At 42.1% G+C, this 14,586-nt stretch overlaps 2 protein-coding genes across 2 annotated transcripts; both read left to right on the plus strand.

Annotated features, from left to right (window-relative positions):
* Positions 1-5,276: 5,276 nt before the first annotated feature.
* Positions 5,277-8,077, plus strand: LOC141803264 (major histocompatibility complex class I-related protein 1-like; the record flags this gene model as incomplete). Its single annotated transcript, XM_074687226.1, has 5 exons — positions 5,277-5,532; positions 5,921-6,199; positions 6,335-6,631; positions 7,752-7,853; positions 7,935-8,077. Coding segments are annotated over 5 exons (1,077 nt in total), but the record flags the coding sequence as incomplete, so codon positions are not given.
* Positions 8,078-12,025: 3,948 nt separating this feature from the next.
* LOC141803265 (major histocompatibility complex class I-related protein 1-like) lies at positions 12,026-14,036 on the plus strand. Its single transcript, XM_074687227.1, has 6 exons — positions 12,026-12,073; positions 12,163-12,472; positions 12,863-13,141; positions 13,277-13,573; positions 13,705-13,806; positions 13,888-14,036. The coding sequence occupies exons 1-6, from the start codon at positions 12,026-12,028 to the stop codon at positions 14,034-14,036; spliced, it is 1,185 nt and encodes a 394-aa protein (XP_074543328.1).
* The last annotated feature ends 550 nt before the right edge of the window (positions 14,037-14,586 follow it).

Here is a 14,586-nt window from a genome sequence, read left to right on the forward strand (position 1 = left end):
AATAACAGCTCAAACAGCTAAGGGAATGTACATTTTATTCAGTGTACAGAACACAAACTGCACACATTGGTGTTCCCCTGAGCTGTTCGTGCGTGTGTGTGTGTGTGTGTGTGTGTGTGTGTGTGTGTGTGTGTGTGTGTGTCCTCAGTGAAGTGTGTCAGTCTCTGCTGAAGCTTCCAGCTGCAGCTGTCAGTTCAGTTTCTGTTCAGACTGACTGAGGGAGGTTTTTGTACGACCATTTTTCACTGTGTGAACACCTCCTGACCGTTGATTTCATGATAACTCTTACAGTAGTAAACTGCTGCATCTTCAGTCTGGACTCCACTGATGGTCAGAGCAAAGTTAGATCCAGATCCTCTGCCTGAAAAACGATATGGGATCCCTGTTTCTAATTCAGAAACCTCATAAATGAGGAGTTTAGGAGTTTCTCCATCCTTCTGTTGGTACCAGGATAAGGCATAATCACCAACATCAGTTACTTCATAAACATCCTGACTGGTCCTACATGAGATGGTGACGGTCTCTCCTGGATTGGAGCTGACTGCTGCAGGCTGAGTCACTGTGACCTGTCCTCTGGACTCTGAGGATACAGAGACAAAAACAGAAAGCAGAGTCAGGCTTTTGTGGGCTTCATTTCAGAGGGACGGATGTTGATAGAGGAGAGGACTTTGATTCTCTGGACTTTACCTGTGAAGCAGCAGCAGAGGAGAGTCCAGATGAGGACGCAGCTCACAGTCATGCTTTGATGATGAAGACGAGGAGGAGGAGGAGGAGGAGGAGGATTTGTCTGTCTTGTGTTGTGATGAAGGACAGCTGTCAGTCATCCAGTGTTCAACTCTCAGGACTATAAACTCTCCCAGAGCACTGGAGCATGCTGCTGCTGATGCAAACTCTCTCTATGGAAATGCTCTCACTGACTCCTGCTGTGGCTGTTTCATGTCTCTGATCATCATGTTCATCAATCGACGGGTCCTTTAAAGAATTTTCAGTTCAACAGAATCTTTTAAAGTAGTAGATGATTTTGTTTTTCAGCTATTGGATTAACATTAAATCAAATTTGCTCAAACTTCAAACATGAACAAAGTATTTAATTTAAGTTTAATGAAGTCTGGAAGCTTCTTTTCCTAAAGTTTACTTTGAGGAGATCCTCATGTAAGCTCATGTCTAAACTCAATGTACATATAAACTGAAAACATCAGGGATTTTTTACGTTTGGTTCTGACTCTGGGGACTGAAAGCAGACCTGATCCAGATGACCTAAGTGGTCTTGATATGGGATCAAAAGATCATTGATGTGTTTTGGCCCTGATCCATTCAGAGCTTTGTAAACCAACAGGAGTGTTTTAAACTCTATCCTCTTACACATTCTTTAAGTGATAGTAGGCTGACTCTAACTGTCTTAATGTGTTTGTTAAAATTCAGATCTGAGTCCATGATCACGCCCAGGTTTCTGGCCTGGTCAGTGGTTTTTAACTGTAACATCTGGAGCTGCTCACTGACTTTGACTCTCTCTGATTTGGCTCCTAAAACAACAACCTCAGTTTTATTTTTGTTTATCTGGAGGAAGTTTAGGCTCATCCAATCATTGATCTGTTCAACACGTTTACCCAGAGCCTGTATGCTGCCATGATCACCTGGTGGCACTGAAATGTATACCTGTGTGTCGTCAGTATAGTTATGGTAACTGACTTTGTTGTTTTCTATAATCTGAGTCAGTGGGAGCGTATAGATGTTAAACAGCAGAGGCCCCAGGATGGAGCCTTGGGGGACTCCACATGTTATTTTTGTCCGCTCAGATGTACAGTTACCTATAGACACAAAACAGTCTCTGTCCTTCAGGTAAGATTTAAACCAATTGAGTGCTGTGCCAGAAAGTCCCACCCAGTTCTCTAGTCGGTTTAACAGTATGTCATGGTCTACTGTATCGAAAGCAGCACTGAGATCGAGCAGCACAACTACTGAAACTGTGCCACTGTCTGTGTTCAGGTGGATGTCATTAAACACCTTAACCAAAGCAGTCTCAGTGCTGGGATGAGGCCGTTAACCTGACTGGAAGACATCAAAACAGTCGTTCAGTGTCATAAAGTTATGTGATTACTGAAAAACTGCTCTTTCAATAATTTTACTTAAAAATGGTAAATTGGATATGGGCCTGTAGTTGTTTTTCACCGTCTTGTCTAAATTGTTCTTTTTTAACAGAGGCTTGATCACAGCAGTTTTCAGGGATTGTGGGAAAACGCTTAAGAGGAGAAGAGACACGTTTACAATCTGTACCAGATCTGATGCCATGATTTTTGAGACTTTTTGGAAAAAACCTGTTGGCAGGATATCTAGACAACAGGAGGAAGAATTGAAGTGATGTATCATGTCCTCCAGGTTTCTATGGCTTATGGGATAGAATTGTGTCATGGTGTTAAGATCGGCTCTAGATGGGCACAACTCATATCCCAAACCTGATATAGAGGAACTGACTGTCCAATCTTTTCAATTTTTTTCTGTAAAGAATGAGGCAAAATCATTACAGGACAAGGACCAAAGTCAGACATGACTCTGTAGTGGAGATCACTGCATTGATAGAAACAGACGTGACTCTGTAGTGGAGATCACTGCATTGATAGAAACAGACGTGACTCTGTAGTGGAGATCACTGCATTGATAGAAACAGATGTGACTCTGTAAGTTAAAGCTCTATCAGGTAAAGAAGAAGAAAACATCTGAGAACAGCGACGTCTTCTCCAGGACAAAGTCTGAAACCGATCGGTGGACAGACGAACTGAAATGTTAAAGTTTTGATGGAAGTCATGGACGCTGTGTCCTCTAAAGACCAGCAGGGACCTACAGACCTGTTACCAACACACTGTTCAAAGACCAGCATCTGATCTTAGTACGAGCAGCTCAGTGATCTGCTCCATCAGACGACATCTTGTTACAGAAGAGCTGAAAAACTTCAGGAAGACAGAGACAAACACAAAACTTTATCGTTCTCTGATCTCCTCTGTAAGACTGGAAAAATAGATCATATTTGGGTTTAGACTGTAAGAAACATTTGGTTCTGTGTGTGTGTGTGTGTGTGTGTGTGTGTGTGTGTGTGTGTGTGTGTGTGTGTGTGTGTGTGTGTGTGTGTGTGTGTGTGTGTGTGTGTGTTCTCAGTGAAGTGTGTCAGTCTCTGCTGAAGCTTCCAGCTGCAGCTGTCAGTTCAGTTTCTGTTCAGTCTGACTGAGGGAGGTTTTTGTACGACCATTTTTCACTGTGTGAACAGATACTGACTGTTGATGTCATGAAACTCTGACAGTAGTAAACTGCTGCATCTTCAGTCTGGACTCCACTGATGGTCAGAGCAAAGTTAGATCCAGATCCACTGCCTGAAAAACGATCTGGGATCCCTGATTCTGGATTGCTTGCACCATATATGAGAAGTTCAGGAGTTTCTCCATCCTTCTGTTGGTACCAGGCTAAGCCATCAAAGATGTCCGGGTCACCATCATCATTGTATGCAACAATTTTTGTCACATCCTGACTGACTCTACATGAGATGGTGACGGTCTCTCCTGGATTGGAGCTGACTGCTGCAGGCTGAGTCACTGTGACCTGTCCTCTGGACTCTGAGGATACAGAGACAAAAACAGAAAGCAGAGTCAGGCTTTTGTGGGCTTCATTTCAGAGGGACGGATGTTGATAGAGGAGAGGACTTTGATTCTCTGGACTTTACCTGTGAAGCAGCAGCAGAGGAGAGTCCAGATGAGGACGCAGCTCACAGTCATGCTTTGATGATGAAGACGAGGAGGAGGAGGAGGAGGAGGAGGAGGATTTGTCTGTCTTGTGTTGTGATGAAGGACAGCTGTCAGTCATCCAGTGTTCAACTCTCAGGACTATAAACTCTCCCAGAGCACTGGAGCATGCTGCTGCTGATGCAAACTCTCTCTATGGAAATGCTCTACATCAGTGAACCTCTTAGGGTTCAGACTTCCTCTGTTTTGTTTTTGTTTTCTTTACTGCAGAATCTCAGAATTCACATCTGATTTTCCTTAAAAAATAAACAATGTTATTCTATAATAGAAAAGAAGAACTATCATTAAGACATTCTTGTATCTTGATAATCAAATTTTGACGTGTCAGTGGAACAAAATGCTACTTATAACTTTTTATCTGAAGAACTGAAACCCATCTGCTGTCACGGTTCAGCAGTGATGTGTGTTTCCTCTGTCACTGAGCTTAAAGAAGGAAAAAAAAAAAGTTTGAGAACAGTTTTATCAGACCAGCTCGACACTCCTTTGCTGCCACCTAAAGGACACTGTTTTGTTTCTCTCCCAACAAGAGTCTGAAGCATAAAATCGAGAATTTCCAGCAAAGATATCTGAACTTTTAGATCCAGAGATTTAACACCAGAAAGTGAGGTTGAGATAGAAGACTCTGCTGAGACTGATGACGGTGATCGTTGTTCAGGGTAAGAGGCAGCCAGAACTAAGATCTGGTTATATTCAGAGCAGCTATGTGTGTAGTGAAAATGTAATTACCTTATTTTATTTCATTTTAGTTTAGATAAGTTTAGTGTAGTTCAATTCAGTTTAGTTTAATTGATTTTTAAACTGCTCAAAGTCCCTCTCCATACTCCAATCCAGTAGGTGGCGGTAATTTTTTACATCACAATTATTTTTCCATTATGTGATCTGATGGTACAAAACCAGTTAAAAACAGTGTACAGATATTTAGAATATATGAACAGAAGTGTTTGTCAAACAACTTTGGTAAACAGCTAACGGTACCGCACAAACACAAACTGCGTCACAAACAGACGTTCTGTTGAAATGCGCATGCGCCTCACAGGGACGCACACCGCTTTAATCATAAATAATGAAGTTTTTATCAATGCAGGGAAACTTTAACAAATTGTTTGAATCAAACTGTATCACTGCTAAAAGGAGGTGGAAAGAAAAGGTCTCAGTGTAGATAATGTTGGGCAGATGTGTCATAGTAACTCCACCATCCTCTCATCTTATCATGTTCTGAACAGTCACTCTCAGTGGCTGGTAGTCTACAAGAGTCAAAGTATGTGTCAAATATATACTAAATATATAGATACTAAGATTTTATGATGATAGATTCTGATAACGTGTTTCAGCAGCAGAAGAAGGCTCACACACCTCATGTTTTAAACATGATGTTTCCCTGGGGGCAAGTTGTTAACACTTTGCTCATACTGTGAGGAGTCATTGCTGTACGCTGTGAGACATTAAAGTTTGAACAGTGAATCCTGTTTTTTTCACTTTGTAGTGTAACACTCCCTGAAGTACATCTTCATTGCATCATCTGGACTCCCAGACTTCCCAGAGTTCTCTGCAGCTGCAGTGGTTGATGAAACTATGGTGGCTTTCTGTGACACAAAGGTTCATGTCAAAGAGGACTGGATGAAGATTGTGTTCGGTAATGATCCTCAGCAGCTAGAGCACTACACCCATGAGTGTCTGGTGAATATGCCTTCCGGGTTCAGAGCAACCATCAACAACTTGAAGCAGCGCTTCAACCAAAGTGGAGGTACGTAGCTGTCATGGTCTCTAAACATATCAGTTCCTCAGGTTAATGTGCTGTTGACATTAATGAATTCACTACATGGTCACAACATAAAGGCTGCTTTACACAAAGAGCATCAAATAAATTTAAATACAATGAAGAGTTGGTTTATTTAAGAAGTTCAATAATAAAATTGAAACTCATAAATAATACTCAAAAATCAGTATTTTAGAAAGCTGGAATATTAAATAAGACATATAAAAATGATAGTTATCACATAAATGTTTTGAAAGTATGAATCTTCATAAGCACTCTATACTTAGTTGGGGCTCCTTCTGCATGAATTTAAGCATCAATGTGTGACACAGAGGAGATCAGTGTGTGGCTCTGCTGAGGTCTGTTTGTCTCTCAGGTGTTCACATCTTACAGGAAACAAGTGGCTGTGAGTGGGACGATGAGACTGGACAGGTGAATGGTTTTGACCAGTACGGTTATGATGGTGAAGACTTCTTATCATTCGACCTGAAGACGTCTACATGGATCGCTTCCAGACCACAGGCCTTCAGCACCAAACTGAATTGGGATGCTGATAAAAACAGAGAAAACCGAAACAAGTTTTACTTCACTAAGGTTTACCCTGAGTGGCTAAAGACGTACATCAAGTACGGAAAGAACGCTTTGATGAAATCAGGTAGTCAGCTGGTTTGATGGTCTTATTCACAGATAGATGGTGTGGTGGTCTGTACATTCATTAAAAATTGTTGTCTATATTTTTTCAGGTCCTTAAACACCATTTTTCTGTCCTGTCTCCCTCCTTCTCCCTCAGTCATCCCGTCAGTGTCTCTCCTCCAGAAGTCTCCCTCCTCTCCAGTCACCTGCCACGCTACAGGTTTCTTTCCTGACAGAGCCGTGATGTTCTGGAGGAGAGATGGAGAGGAGCTTCAGGAGGACGTGGACCACGGAGAGATCCTCCCAAACCATGATGGAACCTTCCAGATGAGTGTGGACCTGCTGAAACCTCCAGCTGAGGACTGGAGGAGCTATGAATGTGTGTTTCAGCTCTCTGGTGTGAAGGAGGACATCATCAGCAAACTCCACAAAGATGTGATCAGGACCAACCATGGTGAGTGTGTCCTCTGCTCAGGCTGAGCTCCAGCAAACAGTCACCTATTTCTCACTTGTTTACCTGCTCATGCTGTGCTCTGTGTTGTTTGTTTATTAACAAGTTGGAAGGTGCTCTCAGCCGAAGGCTCTATTGTTTTTGTCTGTTTCTGTCTTATTATTTGCTCCTCCAGTAAATCGCTTATTAGACCTCCTGAACTTGCTCAAAACTCCCCAAAATTGGCACACACATTATAAGCGCCCAAAATTTCCATATAACATGCTCTCTAGCGCCACCCTGGCACTCAAAAATACACTAAAATGGCTCTAACGGGCGGGAGAAATGTTGCAGAAAGATTTAACCAATGTCAGAGTGTTTGTCTCATTGAGACGCACAGAAAAGGTATCAGCTATTTTCATATGTCTCGAACAGGAAGCCAGGAATTTGCCTTTCAAAAAAAGATTTTGCCGCATTTTTACCCTTTCTGCAAAAATTATCTTCTCTGAAACCAAAAGTGGTATCTGCTTGAAATTTGCTCACATGACAGACTAGACCCTGCTCTACAAAATGTCTGATAGAAGTTTTTATTTTGGACCCAGTTTTGGAATGGTGAGCCCTCAAAGTGGCTGAACCCCCTCAGGTCCCTCCATGTAAATACATTGGAAAACAGTTTTCAGCTCCGCACAGGCTGCCCCATTTGGGCCTCTAGGAAAAAAGCAAAAGTTGTACAGATTTTAAAATGTCTTAGAATGATTCCTGACAACATTTCCTACAAAAATACATAATTTTACACATATTTGGGTAAAATCATGGCCTCTGTGACGGGGTTTGTTCCCAAAAATATTGTGAATTTGAATCCTCCCTCTGCTACTGCAGCAGTTCTGTGATGATGTCACACTGATTAGGAGTTCTGTGATGATGTCACACACTGATTAGGAGTTCCGTGCAGCTGGTCATGTGACTCAGCAGAGGAAATAATACATGGTATCAACTGTTATAGCACTAAGAGGGACAGAAAGGGATGAAACCCTGACAGTGGAGGGAAAAACAGGTATGACAGACCAGCAGAAGGGACCGGGCAAGAGTGCAAGGACCTGTCCAACGCTGCTTTTAGCTTTAATTTGTTGTTGTTTCTCTGCAGAGGATCCCACAGATGTTGCTGTTGTTGTGGGTGTGAGCCTTCTTCTTCTTCTGCTCCTTGTTGCTGCTGGTGTTGGATTTGTGTTTTACCGACAGAGGAAAGGTAAGAGTCTCTCAGGTGTGCTGATGATTCTTTACTCTGACATAATCAGAGAACTAACGCTGTGTTTGTCTGACCTCACAGATACTAAAACCAGGACTGAGCGCCCTGAAACTCTGAACCCTGAAACTCTGAACCCTGAAACATCATCCATGAACCCACCATCCTGCTCAGAGCCAGACCAGGACCAGGAAGAAGAGACTTTAAATACTGAACCAGTTAGTTAACATCTGCTGAGGGGGTTAAACAGTCACTGTACCAACCAGGTAGAAGCTGGTTCAAAAGAAACAATCAGATTCTGTTCACGTGGACGGAAAAAGGAAAATCAACATCCACACAAGAGTGATTTGTGAACAGAAAGAACTGGTTCATCCTGTTCCTTTGTGATCTCAGTGAGACAGTTCATACAACTTTACCTGTGTCATTTTTTTTTCTTTGTTTTTGACTTTGGCATGTGTGGACTGCTAACTTCCTGCTGCCTAGGTTTGGTTGACCTTCCTGAAATACAGAACCACTACGCCCCCTGTTGTCTGCCAGTCTAAGGAGCAAAAACACCTGTGACTTTTCTGAGGGAGACTGCAGGTAGTTTGTAGACCAAACATGTTAAGATTAAAAAACAAATCACACTGAGAGATTCAAAAAATTGATCTTATTTTATTACACAGTGTCAGAGCACATGAACCTTTTTGGACGCTCATGATCTTGTTTGAGTTGTCGTCCAGTTGTTGGTCAGACTCAGAGGATGAGCAGAGAAACAAACACCTGGGTTAGTTTGACTTTAAGGAAAGGAAAGTAGACTCAAACAGGCATGGAGACTTCTTTCACTTTCTCCCTGAACTAATCAAAGACAACCTGGATCATTACTACATCAAGTGAACCGTTAACATCCACAGAGACGCGCTAACATCAACACAAACATCTCTGTCATTCACTTCAGAGCTTCTGTGACTTTTTTCTCCTGTAACTGCAGTGAAACAGTAGCTGTAATATATCTGTTTAATGTGCAATTTAACAAAACAAATCAATATAATTCAGTTAATGTCATGTTTTGCTTTTTTTTCCACATGTATTTCCTGTTTGTAAATATTTAAATGTGTGTTTCCTGTGAAAGCTCCTGAGCAGTAGAAGTGATTTTATTTTTTTTTTAATTACAGATTTCTATAGCACATTTATCTGTGATACAGAGATTAGACACATAATGAAAGTTATCTGGAATAACATGCTTTGTTATTTCTTTTGATGCTGAATCTCCTTCTTTTTATTAAAGTCTCCAGTTTTCTAAAGCATTTTCCCTCCTTCAGTGAGTCACATGACCAGCTGCACCGAACTCCCAATGAGTGACATCATCAGCAACTGCTGCAGAGGGAGTGAAATTAATTAAAATTTTGCAAACAACTCCTGAGATTACGCACTTTTACAGAAATCCATGTAAAAATACGACATTTCTGTAGGGACATGATATCAGGAATCCATCCAGGTCATTTTTAAAGCTGTGCGACTTGTCCTTTTTTGTCTAGAGGCCCCAATGCGGCAGCTTGCTTGGAGCTGTTTCTTCTGCTGCCATTCATTGTAATGGAGGGAGCTGAGAAGGCTTCTTTGGGGTTCAGCAACTTTGAGGGCTTGTTGTTTGAAAACCGAGTCCTAAACTTTAAAATCTCCAATAAGTTTTGTAAAGCAGGGACTAGTCTGTCATTTCAGCGATTTTCAAGCTGATACCACTTAAGGTGTCAGAGGAGATAATTCTTAAAGAAAGGGTTAAAAACGTGGGGAAATTTTACTTTGAAAGGTAAATTGCTGGCTTCCTGTTCGAGATAGGTGAGGGGTGTCAGTGTATGACTTTTGTGTCTCAATAAGACGAACATTTTGATGTTGATTTGATCTCTGTTCGACATTCCTACTGGTCACTAGGGCCATTTTAGTGTGCCTAGGTGGCGCTAAAGAGCAAATTATGGGATGTTGGAGGTCAAGTTTGGTATCATATTAAATATTTTGCAGATCCTGAGGTGTGTGCCAATTTTGGTGAGTTTTTGAGCATGTTTAGGGAGTCGAATTCGAGCTCAAAGAGTGGAGGGAAGAAGAAGAAGAGGAAACAGAGTAAACACACTAGGGCCCTCTCCCTTCAGGCGAGGATCCTCATTAAATTCACTTGAGGTTAGAGTTGAGCTCAGATAGAGAAAGGGTTTTTCTCGTGTCTCAGTTTGAACATTTGAATGAGCCTGTTGAGTCTCTTTGAGTGAAGTGGAGTGGCCACGCCTTCCCTCAGGGAGGAGCTTACCTTTATTTCTAGTTCAGCTCAGTAAACTTTTGACCATCTAGGACCAGGAGGACTGAACAAACCTGGGAAAAGAAATGAAGACCTTTTTACTGTTGGCTCTGATGAGCTGCTCCACATTTTCAGGTAAGATCAGATTTTACATTTCTTCTAAAAATCACCTGAAAGCAGCTTTACAATAAAGACAGCAGCTCATTACTGTCTCACAGAGAGGGGGCTGATTATAACACGGTTCAATTTATGACCATCAAGTTTGACCTTTCCATCAGTGTTTATGTCATTAACAGGATGGGAAAACAGCTACACATCAACTTTAACTTTTGTCCCTCTAAACTGTTTTAATGTCTCCAGCTTTCAGTTCAAAGTGGGTCCCATGATTTTGTCAGTTTGATTTAATTTATTTTACGCCAAATTTCTTTCAAACATTTGTTCAAACTAACGAACAAAAACTGCATCACAAACACAGGCGTGTACACACCTGTGTTTGTGTGTCACGGGCAAGGGGCAACATCTTGGTCAGTAAGAATGATGCCTATAAGGAAGTTCTAAAAGTTGCTGTTCATCGAGAAACAGCTTGAGGCTGGCTGCAGAAAGATCAGAAGTCACTCACACACCCAGCCATAGAAACAGACTTTTATGGCATGAATAACACATTTACAGCCTGGTTCAGAAAAACGGCTTGGGTCTAAAACGCAGACCTCACTATCCACACAAAGTATACAGTGAGTGAATTTTGTTCTACCTGTGCATTTTAGAAGGTATCAGGATCATTTGATTTTCCAGGCACATCTCAGCTCACGTGACCAGCAGGCACCCTGTAGCTGCTTGGAGAAAAACTCACAGACGGCATCATAGCAAATGTGGCTGTGTCCACGGATTGGCTTCATTTCACGGTTTCAGGAACAGACGGGTGACGTCACGGAGGCTACGTCCATGTTTTATACAGTCTCCACAGTCATGCGCACCTCACTGGAACACACACTGTTGAGCTACAGCAGTCTATGTGAAGTCATTTTCATGGTGGAAATGCAGAACTTTGATAGATTGTTTGAATTCAGCTGTGCCACTGGAAAGAACTGTATCCTTTGGCACAGAACACCATCAAGTAAATAGATAAGAGAAGCTAAAAGGAGGTGGAAAGAAAAGGTCTCAGTGTAGCTGTCATTGGGCAGATGTGTCACAGTAACTCCACCATCCTCTCATCTTATCATGTTCTGAACTGAGTGTTGCAGCACAAGGAATTGAACTACACACTGGTTTGGGGTGTGTACAGAGGAGCTTACGGAGCCCCTTAGGTGCCACAGAGAACAAAATATATAAATCGTGCGCACGAGATACTAAAACGTGCACACAGTATATTAAATCGTGCGCACGATTAAGCTAAAACGTGCGCACGTTTTAATTAAACAGGCAAGCGACAACAGACAGTCGGGCTCATCAGTAGATGGCGAAAATGCCCCATAATATCCACTCATCTCCTGGACCCTGTAATTGTTCCTGTATGAAATCAATGACACGGCCCAAATCTGAGTACTCTTTGCGCCGGCTGAGCCTGTTGTCATGTGACATTCCAAAGTAGAAGTACAACTTAAGGAGCTCACTTCTTCTCTCCATTTTGTGTGTTTGTAAACATCCGACGTCACTATGGGAAGCCGTGGGGGACAATGACAAGGACAAGTCAAAAGTGGTAAATGACATTTTTTCGTGCGCATGAGATACTGAAATGTGTGCACGTTTTAGTATCTTGTGCGCACGATTTATATTTTTTGTTCTCTGTGGCACCTAAGGGGCCCCGAAGGAGCTTGAGACCAGAGTTGACAAAAAAAACAATTGTTTTATTACCAGTTCTTAAAATGGTAAAAATGGTAATGGTAAAAGTAGAAGGACTGGTTGGATAGAGGGCATGTGGCTGAGGCTCACCCAGTGCAATGGGTCAAGGAGAGGGATCCAAGTAAAGAAAAACTAATTGCAAACAACCTAAACACACACACACACTCTTGTAAAATAACTCAAATAAGGCACACACACAACCAAAAAAAGAGGGAACCCCCACCGAATGCTGAACATATTGACTTTGTTTGTTGTTCAGTGAAACACTCCCTAAAGTACATCTACATTGCATCATCTGGACTCCCAGACTTCCCAGAGTTCTCTGCAGCTGCAGTGGTTGATGAAACTATGGTGGCTTACTGTGACACAAAGATTCATGTCAAAGAGGACTGGATGAAGAGTGTGTTTGACAATGATCCCCAGCAGCAAGAGCGCTACACCCATGAATGTCTGGTGAATATGCCTTCCGGGTTCAGAGCAACCATTGACAACCTGAAGCAGCGCTTCAACCAAAGTGGAGGTACGTAGCTGTCATGGTCTCTAAACATATCAGCTCTTCAGGTTAATGTACTGTTGACATTAATGAATTCACTTCATGGTCACAACATAAAGGCTGCTTTACACAAAGAGCATCAAATAAATTTAAATACAGTGAAGAGTTGGTTTATTTAAGAAGTTCAATAATAAAATTGAAACTCATAAATAATACTCAAAAATCAGTATTTTAGAAAGCTGGAATATTAAATAAGACATATAAAAATGATAGTTATCACATAAATGTTTTGAAAGTATGACTCTTCATAAGCACTCTATACTTGGTTGGGGCTCCTTCTGCATGAATTGAAGCATCAATGTGTGACACAGAGGAGATCAGTGTGTGGCTCTGCTGAGGTCTGTTTGTCTCTCTCAGGTGTTCACATTGTACAGACAGTGACTGGCTGTGAGTGGGACGATGAGACTGGACAGGTGAACGGTTTTGACCAGTACGGTTATGATGGTGAAGACTTCTTATCATTCGACCAGAAGACGTCTACATGGATCGCTTCCAGACCACAGGCCTTCAGCACCAAACTGAACTGGGATGCTGATAAAAACAGAGAAAACCGAAACAAGTTTTACTTCACTAAGGTTTACCCTGAGTGGCTAAAGACGTACATCAAGTACGGAAAGAACGCTTTGATGAAATCAGGTAGTCAGCTGGTTTGATGGTCTTATTCACAGATAGATGGTGTGGTGGTCTGTACATTCATTAAAAATTGTTGTCTATATTTTTTCAGGTCCTTAAACACCATTTTTCTGTCCTGTCTCCCTCCTTCTCCCTCAGTCATCCCGTCAGTGTCTCTCCTCCAGAAGTCTCCCTCCTCTCCAGTCACCTGCCACGCTACAGGTTTCTTTCCTGACAGAGCCGTGATGTTCTGGAGGAGAGATGGAGAGGAGCTTCAGGAGGACGTGGACCACGGAGAGATCCTCCCAAACCATGATGGAACCTTCCAGATGAGTGTGGACCTGCTGAAACCTCCAGCTGAGGACTGGAGGAGCTATGAATGTGTGTTTCAGCTCTCTGGTGTGAAGGAGGACATCATCAGCAAACTCCACAAAGATGTGATCAGGACCAACCATGGTGAGTGTGTCCTCTGCTCAGGCTGAGCTCCAGCAAACAGTCAGAGTCCTCATCATTAAAACTGTCACAGAGTTTGGATCAAAAAGAAAAAGGAGGACTTTTCTTTATTTGTTGTTGTTGTTTCTCTGCAGAGGGTCCCACAGATGTTGCTGTTGTTGTGGGTGTGAGCCTTCTTCTTCTTCTGCTCCTTGTTGCTGCTGGTGTTGGATTTGTGTTTTACAGACAGAGGAAAGGTAAGAGTCTCTCAGGTGTGCTGATGATTCTTTACTCTGACATAATCAGAGAGCTAACGCTGTGTTCGTCTGACCTCACAGCTATTAACCGGCGTGGAACACCAAACCCAGAAACAACATCCATGAACCCACCATCCTGCTCAGAGCCAGACCAGGACCAGGAAGAAGAGACTCTAACATCTACTGAGGGGGTTAAACTGTCTCAGCTCAGCTCTGATACCTGTGTTTGACCTTTACTAGCAGAGACATTCACTGTAGGGTTGAGGTCAGGTAACCATTCCAAGACTTCTTCTGAGGCGGAGTCTTGGTGGACCTGAGCTTGTCTTTGGATCCATCCTAATCTCCAGCTTTCTCACAGGAAGCCTGACATTTGCTCCTTGAACCTCCTGCTGCTCTATTGACTCCATCTTGCTCTTCACATGCTGTAGCTTTTCTGGGCCTGAAGAAGCAAAGCAGCCACAGAGCATCACAGAGGCACCGCCATGCTTCACTGTAAGCCGGAGGAGGAAGAGTCACGTTGATTCTTCCTCTTTCAGTCACACTCGCTGATTAGTGGTGCAACGGATCACAAAACTCACGGATCGGATCGTTCCTCGGATCAGCAAAAAGCAAAAAAATAAAATAAAAAATAAAATAAAAATAAAAAAATGAACAAGTTTTGTCTGTTTTTTAAACACTTTAATTATTAAATTAAATATATAAAAGTAGTGCACAAGGCATATCTTCTTTATAACATAGTTATTAATGAAAAACAATTTAAAGTGCAATATATAGGCATAT

This window comes from Halichoeres trimaculatus, unplaced genomic scaffold, assembly GCF_033239565.1.
Source record: "Halichoeres trimaculatus isolate MK-OKI-2021-1 unplaced genomic scaffold, fHalTri1.1 fHalTri1_scaffold_14, whole genome shotgun sequence".
Classification (NCBI taxonomy): Eukaryota; Metazoa; Chordata; class Actinopteri; order Labriformes; family Labridae; genus Halichoeres; species Halichoeres trimaculatus.

What these genes read in the sequence shown, in the direction of transcription:
- LOC141803265 (XM_074687227.1), top strand. Translation starts at nt 12,026, where the DNA reads ATGTGGCTGAGGCTCACCCAGTGCAATGGGTCAAGGAGAGGGATCCAA. An exon ending in GGTCAAGGAGAGGGATCCAA is followed by an intron (nt 12,074 to 12,162) that starts GTAAAGAAAAAC and finishes AACCAAAAAAAG; the next exon opens with AGGGAACCCCCACCGAATGC. An exon ending in TGTGATCAGGACCAACCATG is followed by an intron (nt 13,574 to 13,704) that starts GTGAGTGTGTCC and finishes GTTTCTCTGCAG; the next exon opens with AGGGTCCCACAGATGTTGCT.